We start from the raw sequence: 17,378 nt of genomic DNA on the forward strand, positions 1-17,378 counted from the left end.
ATCAGTTCGACGATAGAGTGCTGACATAAAGCTTCAACGCTCAATACACCCCTATGAGGTGAGCTCCAACAGCTATTCCCAATGCAAAGCATCAACACCGTTGTAGTAGTGGCGTTGGGCGCAACTCTGCGCCAGTCATCGTCGTCGCGACGACATTGTGCGCGCTGCTCTGCATGCTATGATCATCGTTGTAGCGACAACGACGTGCATGTCGTTTTGGGGATGGTAATGACGTGGATGTAGTGTTTCTTCTTTCTGACATGACTAGCTCAATTAATACCAGTTCATGATATTTAGTTGACGCCGGTAGGTCAGCCCTTGTATGGGATTTTAGTGTTTGATAAGGCGGTGTGGTGTAGCTATTTTGATCAGTGGTTGGTTATCTGATGTGCATGCAGTGGTTTGGGATTTTAGTGTTTGACAAAGCGGTGGTGGTGTACATATTTTAATTTGTAGGTGCTTATTTGATGTAAAGGCGAAAGTTGTGTGGTGGTGGTCCTTTTTGTTGTTGTTGTTGGCGATGGTTGTTGTGGTGTTGTAGCGAGGAAGGATATGTGGGCGGCGACGATTGTGTTGTGGTGTGGTGCGGTGCGGGTGACGATTGTGGTGTAGTGGATCGATTTGTATTTTGGGGGGTTTTGGGCTTTTGGATATGATCGATCTGCATTTTAGGGGATTTTTTAGGTTTTTGGATATGCGATGATTTTTGTTAGAGGTACAGGTAGGGTGTTGACGATGATGGTGGTGTATCGTGGTGGTAGTGATGGTGTTGTGCTGATGATGGTGGTCGCAGGTGGCGGTGTGCTGTGGTGTGATGGTGGTGAACCAATTAGTTATATGCAACCAAGTATTAAGCTGTGATCTTAAAATTTGATAACTTGTGATTGAGATATAATTTGTGACCAACAAATTTGAAAATCTGTAACCAATAGTAAATTGTGACCTACAATTTTTTTTATTTGTGACTTACAAAATTTTCATTTGTGACCTCGAAATAATTTATGATCTATAAAATTTTTTATTTGTAACTTCAAAATAATCTGTGATCAATTAATTTCACAATATGTGACCAGTAAAAAAATTGTGACCCATAATTATGTATCTGTGATCATTAATTGTATAGTTGTGATTTTATTATATTTAATTAACAAATATTTTTAATTAATTATATATATACCTGAATTTTGAATTTTTAAACTATACACCTCAATTTTGAATTGGTGTAAACTATACACCTGATTTATGATTTTTTCCTTTTATCATTTGGACTATAGTTCACCCAAATGATTGGGCTTGACACTGAGTGCAGTTTAAATTTTAATGCAATTATTTCTTCCTCAACAACCACGTTTTAGTAGAGATATAACATAAAAATGTGACGTGCATTTGTCTAGAGTAATGCTTGACCACGCGAGGTATTGGCGTCAACTGATCCAGCAATTTCTGAAGTTACTTGGGAAGACTCATCTATGGAAGCCCACTATGTTTGGGCCTTTGATAACTTACTGGACAGTCTATAGTCCTTAGGCCCAATTGGCTCGTGCAATGGTTTTCAAGTATAATGACATCCAGGCCGGCCCAAAGCTGCCCATGTATTTATTTATTTTTTTTGCCCATCATTGAGGGTTACATTATTTGTTTAGAAGTTAGAAACACGTTTTAAATATATAAATAAATAAATAAATAAATAAATAAATAATAATAATAATAATAATAATAATAATAATAATAATAATAATAATAATAATAATAATAATAATAAATAAATAAATAAATAAATAAATTTGACTTTTAAACAATCAACTTAACAGAGAAAGACCAATTTCGCAACAAAAGTGGAAACGAGGATGTTTTTGTCAAGAACGAAATAATAGGTCCTAATTTTGCAATAAGCCAATACATTAGGAACCATTTGTACAATAAGTGATAACATTGTACATAGGATATGAATTATATTCACGCATTTTTTTTTATAAATACTTTAGGCTAGCCACATTAAAAGTTTAACCTTTATTTATCGTGACATTTATATTCTTGTTATGAAAAGAGGGGAAAAAGAAAAGAAAAGAATAAAAGACAATATACTTTTGTTTATTTTATTAAGAACCAAAATCAAAAATACAATGATAATAATTTCTAGAGTTGCAGATATACAATTGTTATTTACTAATAAATTTACCATTTACAACACTTTCATTAAATGACACATTAAACATATCCGTCTCATTAAAACTTTGTTTGATAACAATTCAATTGGGCAAAAAAATCTAACGAAAGAAAAAGAGTACATTGATTTTAGAGTATTAAAATTTTGCTAATAAAATCCAACGAAATAAAACCCAAGCAAAGGCAAAAAAAAGTACAACCACTTTTCATAATGTATTCCAATTTCATGAACCAATTTCTTGAATGTAAATATTAACGGTGCTTCGTGAATAAATCAACCACATTGCTACTTGAGTAAGCCCCCATTCTAATACTCATTCTTTCTCTTATTTTCAACAACACAATCTTCCATAAAATAATATTATACGTAAATAAAAAAACTTTTCATTCTTTTTCAATCTAACATTTTTCAAAAAAAACATTATTCCAACATTAAAATTTGACAAAAATGAGGGCCAAACGGGGGGCTAAATTTGTTTGACATCAATGTACCATTCTTCCAGTCAACTCTTTTTTACGATGTGGAATCACAAAATAAATAAATAAATAAATAATAATAATAATAATAAATAAATAAATAATCCTATATTCCAGTCGACTCTTGTAAATAATTTTTCAACTATAAAAATGAATAAATGAAAAGGCAGCAACTTTATAAAGTGCAATCTTACATCAATGTATTTGGTCCTCTCACAATGAACCTGGTTGGTGAGGCAGACGGCACTCACTGTCATTGAAAATCCACTTTGTCTGTTCTTCTCTCATGAGTTAATTCATTAGCCCCTTCAACCATAATGCTTCCTTCATTTCATCTGTTACATCAACATATCATGCCTCTGATGAAGAGAGGAACAGCCAACCGTTGTAGGAAAAATTCATTTCATAGCTCAGGCGTCTACTGAAAAAGTAAACATTCCCAAATATTTCTTCCTGAACTTCAATCAACCTCAGCTCAGTCCTTTTTGGAACAAATTTAAACTGATCTGTCTGTTCTTTTGTGAAAGGCATGCTCAGAAGACTGGAACTGAATTAGATCTTTTGCTGCCTTATGGGATTACTCAACCAAAGGCACAACGGAGAGTTTAATCAGGCATTGATTTTCCTCAATAATTTGTACCACCAATCCAGGTTATCCCCGGGATTTTCCTTGTGTCTCCGCCTTTTTCAACCCTCAACTGATTCACAGCATCCCAACTCTCATCACCAGCATAAAAATTAGAGAGCATAACACTGTACTTGCTAATTTCTGCCTTATTCTTAAATAGATGCTGAGCTATGACCTCTCCCAATTTATAATTCTTATGAGCATCACAACATGATAAAAGCGCACCCCAAATACTCGAATTCACTGGTTGTTCTATGGATTTGACTAGCTGATAGGCCTCTTCCAACTCTCCAGCCATCCCAAGAAGCTTTACCATGTAAACATAATGCTCGGTTTTAGCTTTAATGCCAAATTCATTTTTCATCATTGTAAAATATTCCCAACCATCGCTGACAAGACCAGCATGACAACATGCAGAAAGCAGACCACAAAAAGTAGTTTCGTCTGGACTGAATCCTCCAACTATCATGTCATTAAACATCTGAAAGGCCTCAAGCGCTCGTCCATACAGACCAAGACATGAAATTATAGAATTGTACATAACTATATTCGTACTTGTCTTAGTTTCGAAAACCTGAATCCCCAATTCCAAGAACCCGCACTTCGCATACATGTCAATCAAAGCAGTGGAAACCATGATCTCCATGTAATATCCATTACGAACAGCATGACCATGTATCTCGCTGCCTGGCCCAACAACTGCCAACTGAGCAGAAGCCGCAAGTACACTGGCAATCATTACAGGATCTGCCTTTCCGCCATCAATGATAAATTTTCTGAAAAAGTACAAGGCCTTCAGAGAATCCCCAGCCTGAGAAAGCCCCGTTATTAGCGACGACCAAGTAACTAAATCAGGACGGACTAGACTATAAAAAACTCTACAGGCCGAGTCCATACACTTAAATCTTGAATACATACTCACAAGAACACAACCCACATGATCATTCAGAACAAAACTGTGTTTGAAACAAAAACCATGAATCGCTTCACCAAATTTTATCAAACTAGGATCAGTCAACCCCGTGATCAACCCTACCACCGTATACCCATCTGGGCTTACTCCCATTTCCAGCATCATGCTAAACAATTGCAGCCCTTTCGAGAAATCACCATAACAACCATATCCCGAGATCATAGTGTTCCACAGTACTAAATCTGGCTCATCTATCCCATAAAACACACTACTCGCCTCATCAACATTGCCTACCTTAGAATAAGCACTCACAAGTGCACTATCACATATAAATTCCATCCCTAAACCAGAAACAACCACTTTCCCATGAACTGCCCTCAAACCCTCTATATTCCTCCATTCAGAACATGCACGTAAAACACAAGCGAATGTGAAGTTGTCAGGCTCTGTTTTCGAAAACAGCAGGCGCCGAAACAGCATAAATGCATCAGAAAATTTGTGGGCCTGTGCATAAGCTCGAATTATGGCGTTCCACAGATAAATGCTCCGTTGAGGACTTTTATCAAACAGGTTGCGAGCGGAGACGAGATCACCGTTTATTGCATATAATCTCACAATTTTGGTTGAGTAAAATGAATCACGAGAGAGGTTATTTTGAATTACGAGTCCATGCAAAATCTTGGCTCTTGAAAGGGTTTGATTGAGTTTTGATAGTTCCGAAAGAAGTGCTTTTAATTGGATGTGCATTTGGTAAGTACTGCCTACATGGAAATTGTTAGTTTTGGTGCAAGCAGAATGCTGAAACTCACCTGAATGTGACCGCATTCCAAAGCATAATATTATTTTCTTGGGGCACACCCCTGATACCTGCAGAGGGGTAGTGTTGTAAACTCTTGAAATCCCTCATTAGTTGCTTCCTAGATGGAGTAGACATCCTAATTGCCTAATATAACAATCATTAACCAAATTAATTAGCATTCGCAGGAAAACACCAACATATAATAACTAAAATCAACAGACAAAATAATCACAATCTAATAGTTTTGTTCAATAAGTCATACACAGATTCTACATCTGCTCGGTTTACATTCTTGCGATCAGATGAGAGATAACAAGACTTTTCAGTACTATTTCTGAAAATAAACTTAGCTCTCGTTTGGCCCCCATTAAATTTCATTTCATTTTTCTCTCTCCTATTTTTAATAGCACAATCTTTCATAAAATAATATTATACGTAAATCCAAAAAATTTTCTTCTTTTTCAACCACTCATCTTTCAAAAAAACAATATTTCACCCATTTTCATTTCAAAAAATGGGGGCCAATAGGGGGCTTAGTGTTATCTACGTTATTCATTACAATTCTAAAGACTCAATTTTCATTCAAGAAAAGTAAATTATCACCTCAATTTAGCATTTAAAAGAATTTTATGTAAAACCCATAATTCTAATGCATAAAAACCCCCAAAAGAAAAACAAGAAGCGAAAAGCTCATATTTCTTCGTCATATCAATATTCAAGATTCCAAGTCAATTTTTCTTGATCTACTTTCAATTAATTAAATAAATGAAAACACAATATCTACACGAATTTTATAGTGGGTATATGTTTACCAGGGAGATGAATCAATTGAAGTCCTTCGGTTGAGGGTGTGAAGCGTGAAGCCAAGGAAAGAAAGAATAAAAGAAATGAACTGTGGGAATCTTGTAGGTGCAAGTGTGTTGAGTATAATATAATTGGTATATTATTGTTAGGCAGGCTTATTTCTTGCACATGCTTACTGGCACATAGGTGGTTAATTAAATGGATAATCATTAAATTTTTCGTTATATTAATCAACATCTGGGCCAGTTTTCAAAGCATTGGAAATCTATGTAACCTTCAAATACAATTACTAGACCTAGTGAGTTTGAATGTTGATTATGTTCAGTTTAATTGTTAAATTGCATAACTAACTGGTTCGTTCAAGAAATAAAAACCCGATAGATCAATATTTAATTTCGTATATTGTACTATGTGATCATTTAAATATTGTCATCAAAAGCTCCACCTTTTATAACTTCATCTTCCTTCATTATGCAACTAAAGTTTCAAATGAATGCATTAATTATTGCAAATGACAAACATAAAGTCAACGAAGAGATTCTGGCTGTTGAAAGAAAAATTTTCAATAATAAGTTATAAACCTTATACCCAATAAATTTAATATTAGCCAAAACAATTTCAAATTTTTGAGTGTCTCACGACATCCTAACTAAAATATGGCAAAGCACTGTACTAGAATTTGAAGAGACACGTGAAGTGAAATTGCTATTGTTGGTAATACCGATACAGAATTAAAGAATATATTGTTGAGTGCACCATCTTACTCCCATTGGTCACTTGGATAAAAAAACTGTAGAAGACCAGCAATGGCACAAGTTTATATCCTTTGGTCCAACGTTTTATGAGAAATTTGGATTGAACTCTCATTAATTAATATTAGTTGCCAATGTCCTCAGGCTATAAGAACTCACCAACCTAGATAAATATCTCAGTAACCTACGCTTCAATCAACTAAATAACAAAATTTCAAGATCCTCCAACATGCCCAAAGTACAGAAAGAAAAGGCTCCACGTTGTAGGCAAATCCTTGTAGTTCAAAGCCCCGAATAAACAATCAGCGCCAGTACTTGCATTAATGCTTCCACATACCTCTTTCCATGCATGCGTGGTTATTTCAGCATCCTCACTTAATGCCTACAGAGTCGAGACCTTTCTTTCTTTACTTTGGACTCGTCGTCAATGATCATCATTTTTGTCTCCAAATTGATTGAATCATGAATTGCACAAAAAATTATCCACGTTGATTGAGTTCAAAAGCCTCAAGATCTGGGCCAGCTAATTAGAAATGTTAATGTTAACATAATAAATGATTTATTATGATGCACCGACATGGACATGTGTGTCCGACGCGATACGTGTGATTTTTCAAAAAAATACCAACACGACACGTCGACGACATATTAATTAAATTCTTTAAAATTCTTCATTTATATAATATAAATTTATTTTTATACTTAATATTGATTTTTCTTGTTGAAATCTTTTAAATATGTGTACTTATTTGTTATTTACTAATAATTTTGAGTTAATAATATATATTAGCTATATTAAGAAATAAAAATAATTATTGTAAAGTGTCCGAAAAGTGTCGGTATCGACCTGTGTCCGATATGGACACGCTACCTAGTTAAAGTGTCCGCGCTACACAAATGATTTAAAAAAGAAATAGTAAGAGAGAGAGTAGTGGGTCCCATGTAATGTGTGAAAAATAATAAATAGTAGAGATGAAAGTATGGCTGAAATTAAAATTTGACTTTAACTGAATTTATAAAGTATTCATAAATTTGTATCCAAAAGGAGGCCAAGCAAGCTAAGTTTCTCAAAAAAGGCTAGATGGAAGGTCAAGTTAATTTACCTCGGGTAGCCAATGGTAGTAACTTACTACACTCACTTGAATAGACTTTAATTCTAGTATTCTACTTACCTGAGTGAGGATACCATGTGACTAGCAGAAAGTACAAGGAATGATATTTGTTTCTTCAAAGCTCAAAAACTCCTTGCCTTCCTTGTTTAAGTTGGAGCATAGCTGCCAATCTACGGGCCATGCCAAGCTTGAACCTCTAGCAAGACATATATACGTATTTCCTTCATTACACGGCCTCCTTAAGAGCTAAGCAATCCCAATAAGCTCTAGTTAGACTTGTGCTACTCTTATTCACTGCCAAATCCGTGCAGATTCATTTAAGCAAACGTGCTAGATTTTATCAAAGCTTATTCAGCAAAATGCACACCAATGCATGCATTTGATGATTATATAACAAACATAATGCAAAAAACTATTTCAATGTATATACACAATTAAGATTCTACTTGCACGCTCAGAAATTTATTTATCTCAGTAACATCAATATATATTTCTCCTCCCCTTCCTGTCATCCCTTTAATATCACAATCTCAATCCTATAAAATGTACAATAAAAACATATTTGGCGCGCACAACTAAATAAGCTAAAAAATTACTAATGTGCAATTAAGCCCCTGTTTGACAATCATTATTTGGGTAAAATGGAGTTTTGAATAGTGATTTTTTTTGGAGAATATATAGCTAAAAAGTAAGTAAAAGTTTTGAGTTTACGTGTGGAATATTGTATGTGTGATTAAAAATGAATATGTAGAAAAAAAAGGTTTTGAAATACTAGTTGTCAAGCAGGGGTTAAACATCATATGGGCGCCAGCATTTCAGCCATTTACATCAACACTAGTTTCACATTTGTAACTTGTGCTCTATTCTCAGAAGCATCACAATGATCCAGTACTAGAAATTATACACTACTAACCCTGAGGGGTAGCTCAATGATCAGACCTTGAATTTGCTTCTCAATGGTCATGGTCACCAGTTCGAGTCCTCTCATAACCATTAAACTGATTACCTGGCTGTAAACTTCAAAACCCCGTGTGATTAGTCAAGGTGCGCGTAAACTGGCTCAAACACCCACGATTATGAAAAAAAAATTATACACTACTAGTTAAGTATCCCGTGTACACTTTAAACTTCCTATGTTTTTAAGCTGAATCGGGCATTGACCTAAAGAACAAAAAGGGTCAAAATGTCAAACTAGGTCAAACCGGTTGTAATAAATAATATATCACATAAAAAGAGAGAGTTAGTTTTCTAAATTAATTATTAAATATAAAGCAAACAACTTATTAAGCTTGTCAACATTTAATTTTCGTTACGTCAACTTCTGAATAGCAAATGAGACAATAAATATAGAAAAAGCTTCAATATATGATTAATCACTTAAATATTTATACAGGATTTAAGTGTGTCATTAAAATAAAATTAAAGGAAAAAAATAGAGGTAGAATGAGAAAATAAATCAAATTAAGAAATAATTATTTAGGTTTCAGATCTTACAACTTTTTTGAAATAAAAAGAATTATTTTCTATGGTAATTCAACATGTGGTAAACCGCTTGAAGCACATTTCTCATTAGAATCCCACATTGGAGCCCAGTAAAGGAAAGAGTAGGGGAAACAATTGGCAAATTGCAGTGAAATCACTCCATTTCAGGTATATTTACTGCTTCAGATGGCCTGAGGTCTTTTGTTTTCTAAATTATAAGACAGCTGGCTAAACAGCAAAAACTGGAGCAGGGCCAATCAGTTTGCTGTTCATAATAAGTTCAGTGAATAAACTGTGACATGGTACAAAGGTCAGTGGCCAATGAAACATTTAACTCAATAACCTTCCACTTGTAGTCATTTGACAACAGCGGAACCTCATCATCTTCTCCAAACTATTGAAGGTATGCATTTCTATGAATCTTTTATATAAAGATCAAATATGTAATTCCGAAATAATAAAATAATTCGATTTTTCATCAAATCAGCACTCCCACTTGCTGCTTTCCTGATAGATTCTTCTCGAGCACCACCATCAGTATGTATTACCTTATTATCAACCTTCATTTGATCTAAAGACTTCACAGAAAATTTAGAGGCATCACATTGAGCATCAACAGAAATTCTTTCATGTTTGAGCAAGAAAAATTTAATAAAGATAGGGAGGCAAGGAAGAAGCAAATCAAGAAATGCATCTCGAGTGCATTCAGGGGTGAAATACTACAGACTCTTGTTCATTTACTACTCAGTCGCTCTGTGTTTCAATTGATTCTTAGTTCTCCTTGAAACCAATTTTGTTCGAATTGCCAGGCCATTGGTATCAAGGTAAAAGGTGCGAAGTAGTAGGAATTTACTCACAATCTGTCATACAATTAAACCACATTAACAAGAATAGATGCAAACCGTCAAATAGAGAACAACAAACTGTGGCCAAACTTTAAAATATATATATTTGCTACTATAGTATAGATGTTGGGAATTAATTGGCTATCAAATGATTCAACCCCACTCAACCGATCAACCCCGTATCCAAGTGAGAACTCAAGCAGAATCAAACTATATCAATCTGGTTGAACAATTAAATCATGTTACGAAGGCCATTCAAATGGGACACATGATTCTGTGAATTAGTCTAAGTGTTGGGAGGAAGAGTACAATTACAATTCCCAAAAGAAACCATGTAAATAAATATTTTTCAGATTTGTAAAACCCATAAGTGTCAGATGAATAGCAACTACAAAGCCCAAAATTTTAAAACCCATACAAGCTTGAGATTTACCTTCGTATTGTCCGTCCATTGCGAGAACTACAGAAACGGAATGGGAGCTGCTTCTTCATGCTTGCGTGGGCTGTTTGAGTAGTTAGCAATGGCGTGAAGGACTTTCATTTCGAGCTCAGGGTTTAGATTAGGGGGATTTAGGGTTTCAATTTCGATTAGGGCTCATTTTCTTCCCTGAAAGTTCGCAATTTAGGTGAGCGAAATTTTGTGGAGGAAGCCTGTTAAATGAAAGGCGTGTAATGGGGTTGGGGAAGGCGTGTTTTTAATGCTGATGGTCAATTATTTGACAAATCATTTAACACTCGTAAAGATTTAATCGGTCAGTTAGATTTTCTGTATGCCACGTAGACACGTCAATTAACGTATCTGATTCAGTGAATAATGGACAGTAACGAATTGAAGTTAAGTAGTTAATGGGATAAGTTTGAAATTTTGATGAGTAAGTCAGGACATAAGTTAAAGTTCAGTGGCTAATGAAACATTTAACTCAAGTTGATTGCAGTGCCCTAAAAACTAAAAGGACCAGACCTTCACATAAAGTAGGTTAATTAGGCCCATTACTATTCTGGGCCCATCTAAAGGTAATCGCGATTTGTATGAAAATATTGCATAATTTCGGTATTAAGATTAATCGCCTTTGTAGTTTGTCCACTTCTTTCCTGATACCCTCCTCTTTAGTACTCCTCGATTGGAAAAACTTAAATTGACGAGGGCTACTACAAAGTTGGGTGTACAACCCCTCACATGGAAGCGGGGCCAACGCATTAATTGGGCGTGGGCCCCTCTCCTCATGGGAGGGGAGTGTACCCCGGTGTACAAAGGGCTTTATTCTAAATTGAAAATGACAAAATATTGGGAGTAGTGAAGTGTGAGGGATGGGATCCCAGATCTTTTTGTTTAGATCGATAATTGTGGTGCATGGGATTAATGACACTCTTGTGATTGGTTTGAACAAGTGAAATGTATAGATAATATCATAATAATGAGTAGATGTTGAATGTATGATTTAAAGATTATGATTGAATTTATAAAGTATTTATAAATTTTACCAAAAAAAGGTATATTTATAAGTGACATTAAGTGTATATATATGTGACAATTGATGTAATTAACTCACATGGAGGGTTACATCAATTAACTAATAAAATGTTAAAGTCACGTAGAAATTTCCGTTAGAAAATGGATGGCAACTGAAGTGATTGTATAACTTAAACGAGTAGTAAAGTTCGATAAGGTAATTGATGCTATTAAAAGTTTAGTGGTAAGTGAAATTAAGGGTGCGTTTGATTGCACACATTTTTCATGGAAAATGGGTTTTTTCCATCTAATTTCCTACTTTAGTCTTGTTTGATTGATAATTTATTACAAGGAAAATATTTTCCTTGTTTTGGTCACGTGACCACATTTTCCTTGAAAACAAGGAAAATATTTCCATTGTTTTGGTCACGTGACCACATTTTCCTTGAAAACAAGAAAAATATTTTCCTTGGGGGAAGGTGGATTTTATTTTCCATGGAATTTAACCTTTCCAAAAATTCTAGGTAACCAACCACGTGAATATCTCTCTCTCTCATCTCTACCCACCCACGTACAAATCACTACCTCTCTCTCATCGATTCTCAACCAGGAAGGCGTCTCTCTCATCCATTCAACCGAAGCAGAATGAAGAAATCAACCGACCAGGAAGGCATCTCTCATCCATTCAACCGACCAAGAAGAAGAAATCGACGAGGCGGTGACTGCATAGATTCAGGTTACTTTAACAATCAAACCACAATATTTGATTTCTATATGTTTAATTCTTAATTAAACTGAGTACAAAGCGAACACGGATTTCTCGTGATTGGATGCGAACACGGATTCCAGAATTTGTTTTTGTTTTTCTTGCTTTTGAGATTCTACATGATTGTATACGAACACAGATTCCAGAATTTTTCTCATCTGTAATGACCCCCAATTCTGTTTCTGTGATGGGCTCTGCAAGGTGGAGGTGGAGGAGGAAAGAAATTGGGTTCTGCAAGGTGGAGATGAAGCTGGAGAGAAATTGGGTTTTCTGAGGGTATTCCGGGAAATTTCTGGCTATAGTGAAGTTTGATTATTGCTGCCTCTCGAATATGGTTATGATTTACAGGTTTTTATATGTTCTTTTCAAGCGCTGGTATCTAGTACTTGTTGGTAGAATCTCAGATATTGGTTGAGACAGCCTCAGATGGTATCCAAGTGGTTGGATTTTGGAGCTCAACATACAGAGTTTTGTTATGAATCATATTGTTTCTGATATTGCTTCTGTTTTTAGTCCATTATCTCGTCCAACTTCGTGCCACATGTTATTGATGTTCCTCGACATGGATCATTGCCATCTTAATTTTTTTATCACAGCAAAGACTTATTTGTGGTCTTTTGGAGTGGTCCAATATAGAAGGTATAGAAGAGATTACTCCCATTACCACAACAGCTGTTGTCACTCTTTGGAAATTGGAATGGTTATCCCTTCGCTTAGATAATTTTTTGGGGCAAATTCTATCTTTTAGTGCTAAAAGGTGTGCTACGTACTGTGTCAACTGAAAATCTTCTACCATCGAATTAAAATACGGAAAGCCTCTAATGGCTCTTTACATATACACCTTTGTACAGATGACTTGTGTTGGTTGATATACGAACCAAAGTCTTGGTTCACTCTTGCTTGATCCAAGATTAGTGTTTTCATTGAAAGCGCTATTTTACGAGAGCAAATAGGAAAGAATCTCCCACATTATTGCCATTCATAAGTTAAGGGAAACTAGTGGTTAATATGTCAACAATGTATCAAACACTCCCAGCCTTGGACAGTCCCAAAGCGTGTTCCTTGTTTTGCATTAATACCTTCTTCCTTGAGTACAACATCACCCTTGGTATGATTCGCAGTGGTGCCTTCTTTGAGTCCTTGGGCTTCACCTCACAGCTCATAAATTCAATCTGGTCTCCAAGCATGTCTTCCTCAGCTAAGATAACTTGCTCACTCTGTTTCAAAGTCGAGATGGTTGATCCTATTATTCATGTAGTTTAATTGAGCTCCTATAGATTCTTTATTTTGTTCTACGTTTTGTGGGCAACCCTTTATTCTATCTCTAATTTCAATTTTATAAAAATGTTAGTAAAAAATTTATGAACTCTGGCACCTTTAAGTTGTGTAAAAGTTTAGAATTTTTTTGAGTTTTTTATTCTTTGGCTATTTGGGTTATGGCATAGAAGTTTTGGATGTTGGGAAATCAGAATTCATCGAATATGAACAATTTCGTGGTTGTGAAATTTGTTATATATGTATTCCAGGGTCATTCCAAAAGGTATGTACAATCATTTTTTTATCCGACCTTTTACTTGTTTGGGCTCAATTATAATTTGGCGGATTGATATTGCATATATTTACTGTAATCGATGGGGTAATTTTGGTTAGTCTTCACCTTATTGGAATGGTGAAAGCTTCTAGTAGTATTATGGACTGGATTGTTACTTCAGTTGTTCTTCACATCTTATTGATACACACGTCCTCAAATGAAGTTAAAATTGATTGGAAATGGGGGTCCTGGTGGCTTATCCGATAGTCTGTTTCTACGCAAAATTACGTGGTTTCACTGTCATTCTAAATGGCGTAAAGTTAGTTAACAATGAAAAGTATAAAATATAAAAGAAGAGTGTTTACTTTTCTTGTGTATAATAATTGTATTATGAGCCTGCTTGGTACTTTCACTAACTGCAGATGGATGCTATTTATTCCTTTGAAATGAAAATGTTTTTATGATAGCTTATTGTAATGCTTTGATTCGTTTCCCCTAATGCATATAATTTAGCATGATCCCAAGCCGATATTTGACATGTACCTCCTCATCTAGGTCCATCAAAAGGAAAATGAAAGCCAAGATTTGAAGAGGGAGCCACGAGTTACTTGGCAAAAGCTATTGAAAATGTTAAAATGATAAGAACAAAAGAATATAAAAATATGAGATGTCCTGATATTGGAAAATGAGATGCTTACTTATACGGATCTTAAAGTTTCTTGTTCTTCTATTTAACATGTGAAAAAACTTAGTAGTTTGTTAGCCTATTGGTTACAAGTTCAAGAAATTAAACCCAGCTAGCGTTTTGATTGGCTTGGGTGCGTGTATCTATGGATCTATTGCCAATATAATGCACAATAATTTAACTATTGTCCATTGTGCGTATTTCCCTGTAGCTACAGTTTACTTTTTATTCTGTAATGCTGTTATGTTATTCTTTATAAACAAATTTTTATTATATTTTTATTTACCGTGGTAGTTTATAACATGGCTTCAACAACGAATCAACGTCGATGTCGACGACAACATTTAGGTTTATTTTGGACGATGGTCATACAAGCGATTGTGATATATAACAAACTTAGGCATCGTGCACGACATCTTCCAAGAGCTCCTCATACAAATTTGAATTCTGAAAGAGAAATAACACTTACACGAATGTTTGACACAAGTGATACAATATGTCGTGATCTCCTTAGGATGAAAATAGGTCCATTTCAAAGATTATGTGCTCGTTTGCGAACTTATGGATTTGTTGACAATAAATACGTTCGAATTAAGGAACAAGTCACAATTTTTCTGAATACAGTCGGCATGACCAATGTAATCACACTGGACGTTTTACTTTCTTTCGCTCTGGTCAAACAGTGAGCTTTTACTTTCACAGAGTCTTACACGCTTGTCTTGGACTATATAGAGATGTTGTGATTAATGACACTCCTTATAACTCACCATACGAAAAAGAAAATGTGCAGCCATGGTACTCCTTTTTTTCAGGTTAGTGGTTTGTAGATATTTCATCATATTTCTTAAAACTTCAATATTCACATTTATTTTGAAAAGTATTGTTTTTTAAAGGATGTCGTAGGAGCAATCGATGGTACACATATAGCTGCGTATGTGCCTTTAGAGGAGCAAGGTAAATATCGCAATAGAAAGCAAGTGATTTCCCAAAATGTTTTAGTAGCTTGCACATTTGATATGAAATTTACGTACGTCCTTGCTGGTTCGGAGGGATCCGCACATGATGATCGATTGTTACGGAGTGCAATATTACGCCAAGGACATAAGCTAACAATTCTTGTTGGTAAGTTGTGTCACTATTTTGAAAACATTTCTTCCACACATAAGTTATAATAATTACCTAACTACCATCTTATGAACGACTCTTTCCTAGGTAAATATTACCTTGTTGACGCTGGCTTCCCATCGGTTTCCGATTTTCTTGCACCATACCGTAGGACTCGTTATCATCATAGAGACATTGAAGGTCAACGTCCTGAAAGTAGTAAGGAGTTGTTCAATTTTTGACATTCATCTCTACGTAATGTTATTGAGCGTACAATTGGTTTGCTGAAAAAAAGATTTGCATATTTGAGGCATCAACCCTATCACGACATTGACACACAAGCAAAGATAGTTCTTGCATGTTTTGTCATCCACAACTTCTTAAGGATTGATGACGTTGAAAATGTTTGTGAGGAGGACGACTTAGATAGTAGTGATGATGAGGTTAACCCTATGCATGTTGATGTACCTAAAGATGAAACTCCAAATGCTCACATATCTTTCACAAATCAGGAAATGTGGTCTAATAAGAGGAATGCGATTGTTGATTTAATGTGGGCTGACTATCTTCCCAATCAGAATGCGGGAATTGATTTCGAATGAAATCTTGTTTTTTTTTCTATGTAATGGGTATAAACTTACTAGACTTTCATATGTAGTAATTGCTTGAATTGAAGACATATTGACATTAAGCAGATTTTTTTTTTTTTTTCATTTCCTGTAATAGTTGACATAAGATTGCTAGAATTTTAATTATTGTAATTGGAATTGTTGTTATTCGAGACATTGTTGACATGCAATTTTCTTAAATGTTCTTATTTATTGGTTGACCGTAAACAGTTAATCTTGCACTATACAATTCATGGCAAATATTCGACAAAGCTCTGCGGCACCTTTTCGAGATCCTAGACCAACCCTTCATTCAGATGTGGAGGAAATAAGCTCAACCCAAGCGGATCCTAATTCTAGGAATCGTCAAATACGTTGGAGTGATGCAATGGACGGTTTTATGATAACTGCACTACTACATCAAGTGTTGTTTAGTCACAAAAGAAGTGACAATGGCTTTTCATCATATCACGTGTCCAAAGTAATCGAGAGCGTGCACAATGGATGCGGAGTCATGGTGTCTGATAAGAATGTGAGGGTGCAATTGAAAACTCTGAAAAAAGAATATGTTGAAGTTCGTCAGTTGTTAAACATGAGTGGTTTTGGGTTAGATCCTCACACTGGACGTGTCACAACCGATGTACTAGCTTGGAAGGAGTTGTTGAAGGTACAAAATTTCATTGACCAATGAAAGTATTATTCCTTAAATATTATTAATATAATTTATTTTGCCCACAAACTAGCGTAAAACATATTTCACTCTTTTTCTTGTAGGACCAAACTTTGTTCTCGTTATGATGATTTGGAGGCTATTTTTGGAAATAATTCTACTACAGGAGATCATGCTATAACCGGCAATGACATTTTATCCCCCGATCATGGTACGTACTAGATCGGACATAAAAAATTATATAATTCGTATTATATTATAGATTCTAACAATTTCTTATTTTATTATTTTTTTAGATGAAAATGTGCATGAAGTTGATGGTCAAAATGAGGATACGGATCCAAGCCCCATTCGCGGTCCTAAGCGTAATGCCGAAGGAGGAACTAACAAAGTTCGCCGTCGACGTACCCAACCTAATGATGAGAGTCTCGTTGCCCTATCAAGCATTGCCGAATCATCCAAAAAAATTGCTATCGCTATGGAGACTTAAGCAACATTAGATACGCTAAACCACATCAATTGACAGTTAGTTCTAGAAAAATTACAAGGCATGAGTATAGAAAAGCGTGATATAATGCAAGTAATG

At 35.1% G+C, this 17,378-nt stretch overlaps 2 protein-coding genes across 6 annotated transcripts; one reads left to right on the forward strand and one right to left on the reverse strand.

Moving 5' to 3' along the window:
• Positions 1-2,798: 2,798 nt before the first annotated feature.
• LOC111405299 (putative pentatricopeptide repeat-containing protein At1g64310) lies at positions 2,799-10,642 on the reverse strand. 5 transcript variants are annotated; one of them, XM_023034118.1, is made up of 4 exons: positions 10,412-10,642; positions 8,565-8,661; positions 7,712-7,945; positions 2,799-5,127 (listed from the first exon to the last, which is right to left on the reverse strand). In XM_023034118.1, exon 4 carries the CDS (start codon positions 5,007-5,009, stop codon positions 3,270-3,272), a length of 1,740 nt encoding a protein of 579 aa, XP_022889886.1. In that variant the 5' UTR covers positions 5,010-5,127; positions 7,712-7,945; positions 8,565-8,661; positions 10,412-10,642; the 3' UTR covers positions 2,799-3,269. The 5 variants fall into 5 exon arrangements, with proteins under 5 accessions (XP_022889886.1, XP_022889885.1, XP_022889887.1 ...); XM_023034117.1 differs by having other exon boundaries at positions 8,565-8,668; XM_023034119.1 differs by lacking the exon at positions 8,565-8,661 and having other exon boundaries at positions 7,712-7,897.
• Positions 10,643-14,772: 4,130 nt separating this feature from the next.
• On the forward strand, positions 14,773-16,116 carry LOC111406468. The gene is made up of 5 exons (XM_023035889.1): positions 14,773-15,092; positions 15,143-15,222; positions 15,314-15,532; positions 15,623-15,740; positions 15,900-16,116. Exons 1-5 carry the CDS (start codon positions 14,773-14,775, stop codon positions 16,114-16,116), a joined length of 954 nt encoding a protein of 317 aa, XP_022891657.1.
• Positions 16,117-17,378: the final 1,262 nt, after the last annotated feature.

Source organism: Olea europaea, chromosome 12, assembly GCF_002742605.1.
Source record: "Olea europaea var. sylvestris chromosome 12, O_europaea_v1, whole genome shotgun sequence".
Lineage (NCBI taxonomy): Eukaryota > Viridiplantae > Streptophyta > Magnoliopsida > Lamiales > Oleaceae > Olea > Olea europaea.

Excerpts from the sequence above, each read along its gene's own strand:
- LOC111405299 (XM_023034120.1), bottom strand. The coding sequence starts at position 5,009 with ATGCGGTCACATTCAGGTGAGTTTCAGCATTCTGCTTGCACCAAAACT.
- LOC111406468 (XM_023035889.1), top strand. The coding sequence starts at position 14,773 with ATGGTCATACAAGCGATTGTGATATATAACAAACTTAGGCATCGTGCA. Across the intron at positions 15,093-15,142 it reads TCTTTCGCTCTGGTCAAACA|AGATGTTGTGATTAATGACA; the intron begins GTGAGCTTTTAC and ends TGGACTATATAG. Across the intron at positions 15,741-15,899 it reads CGTCCTGAAAGTAGTAAGGA|GATTGATGACGTTGAAAATG; the intron begins GTTGTTCAATTT and ends CAACTTCTTAAG.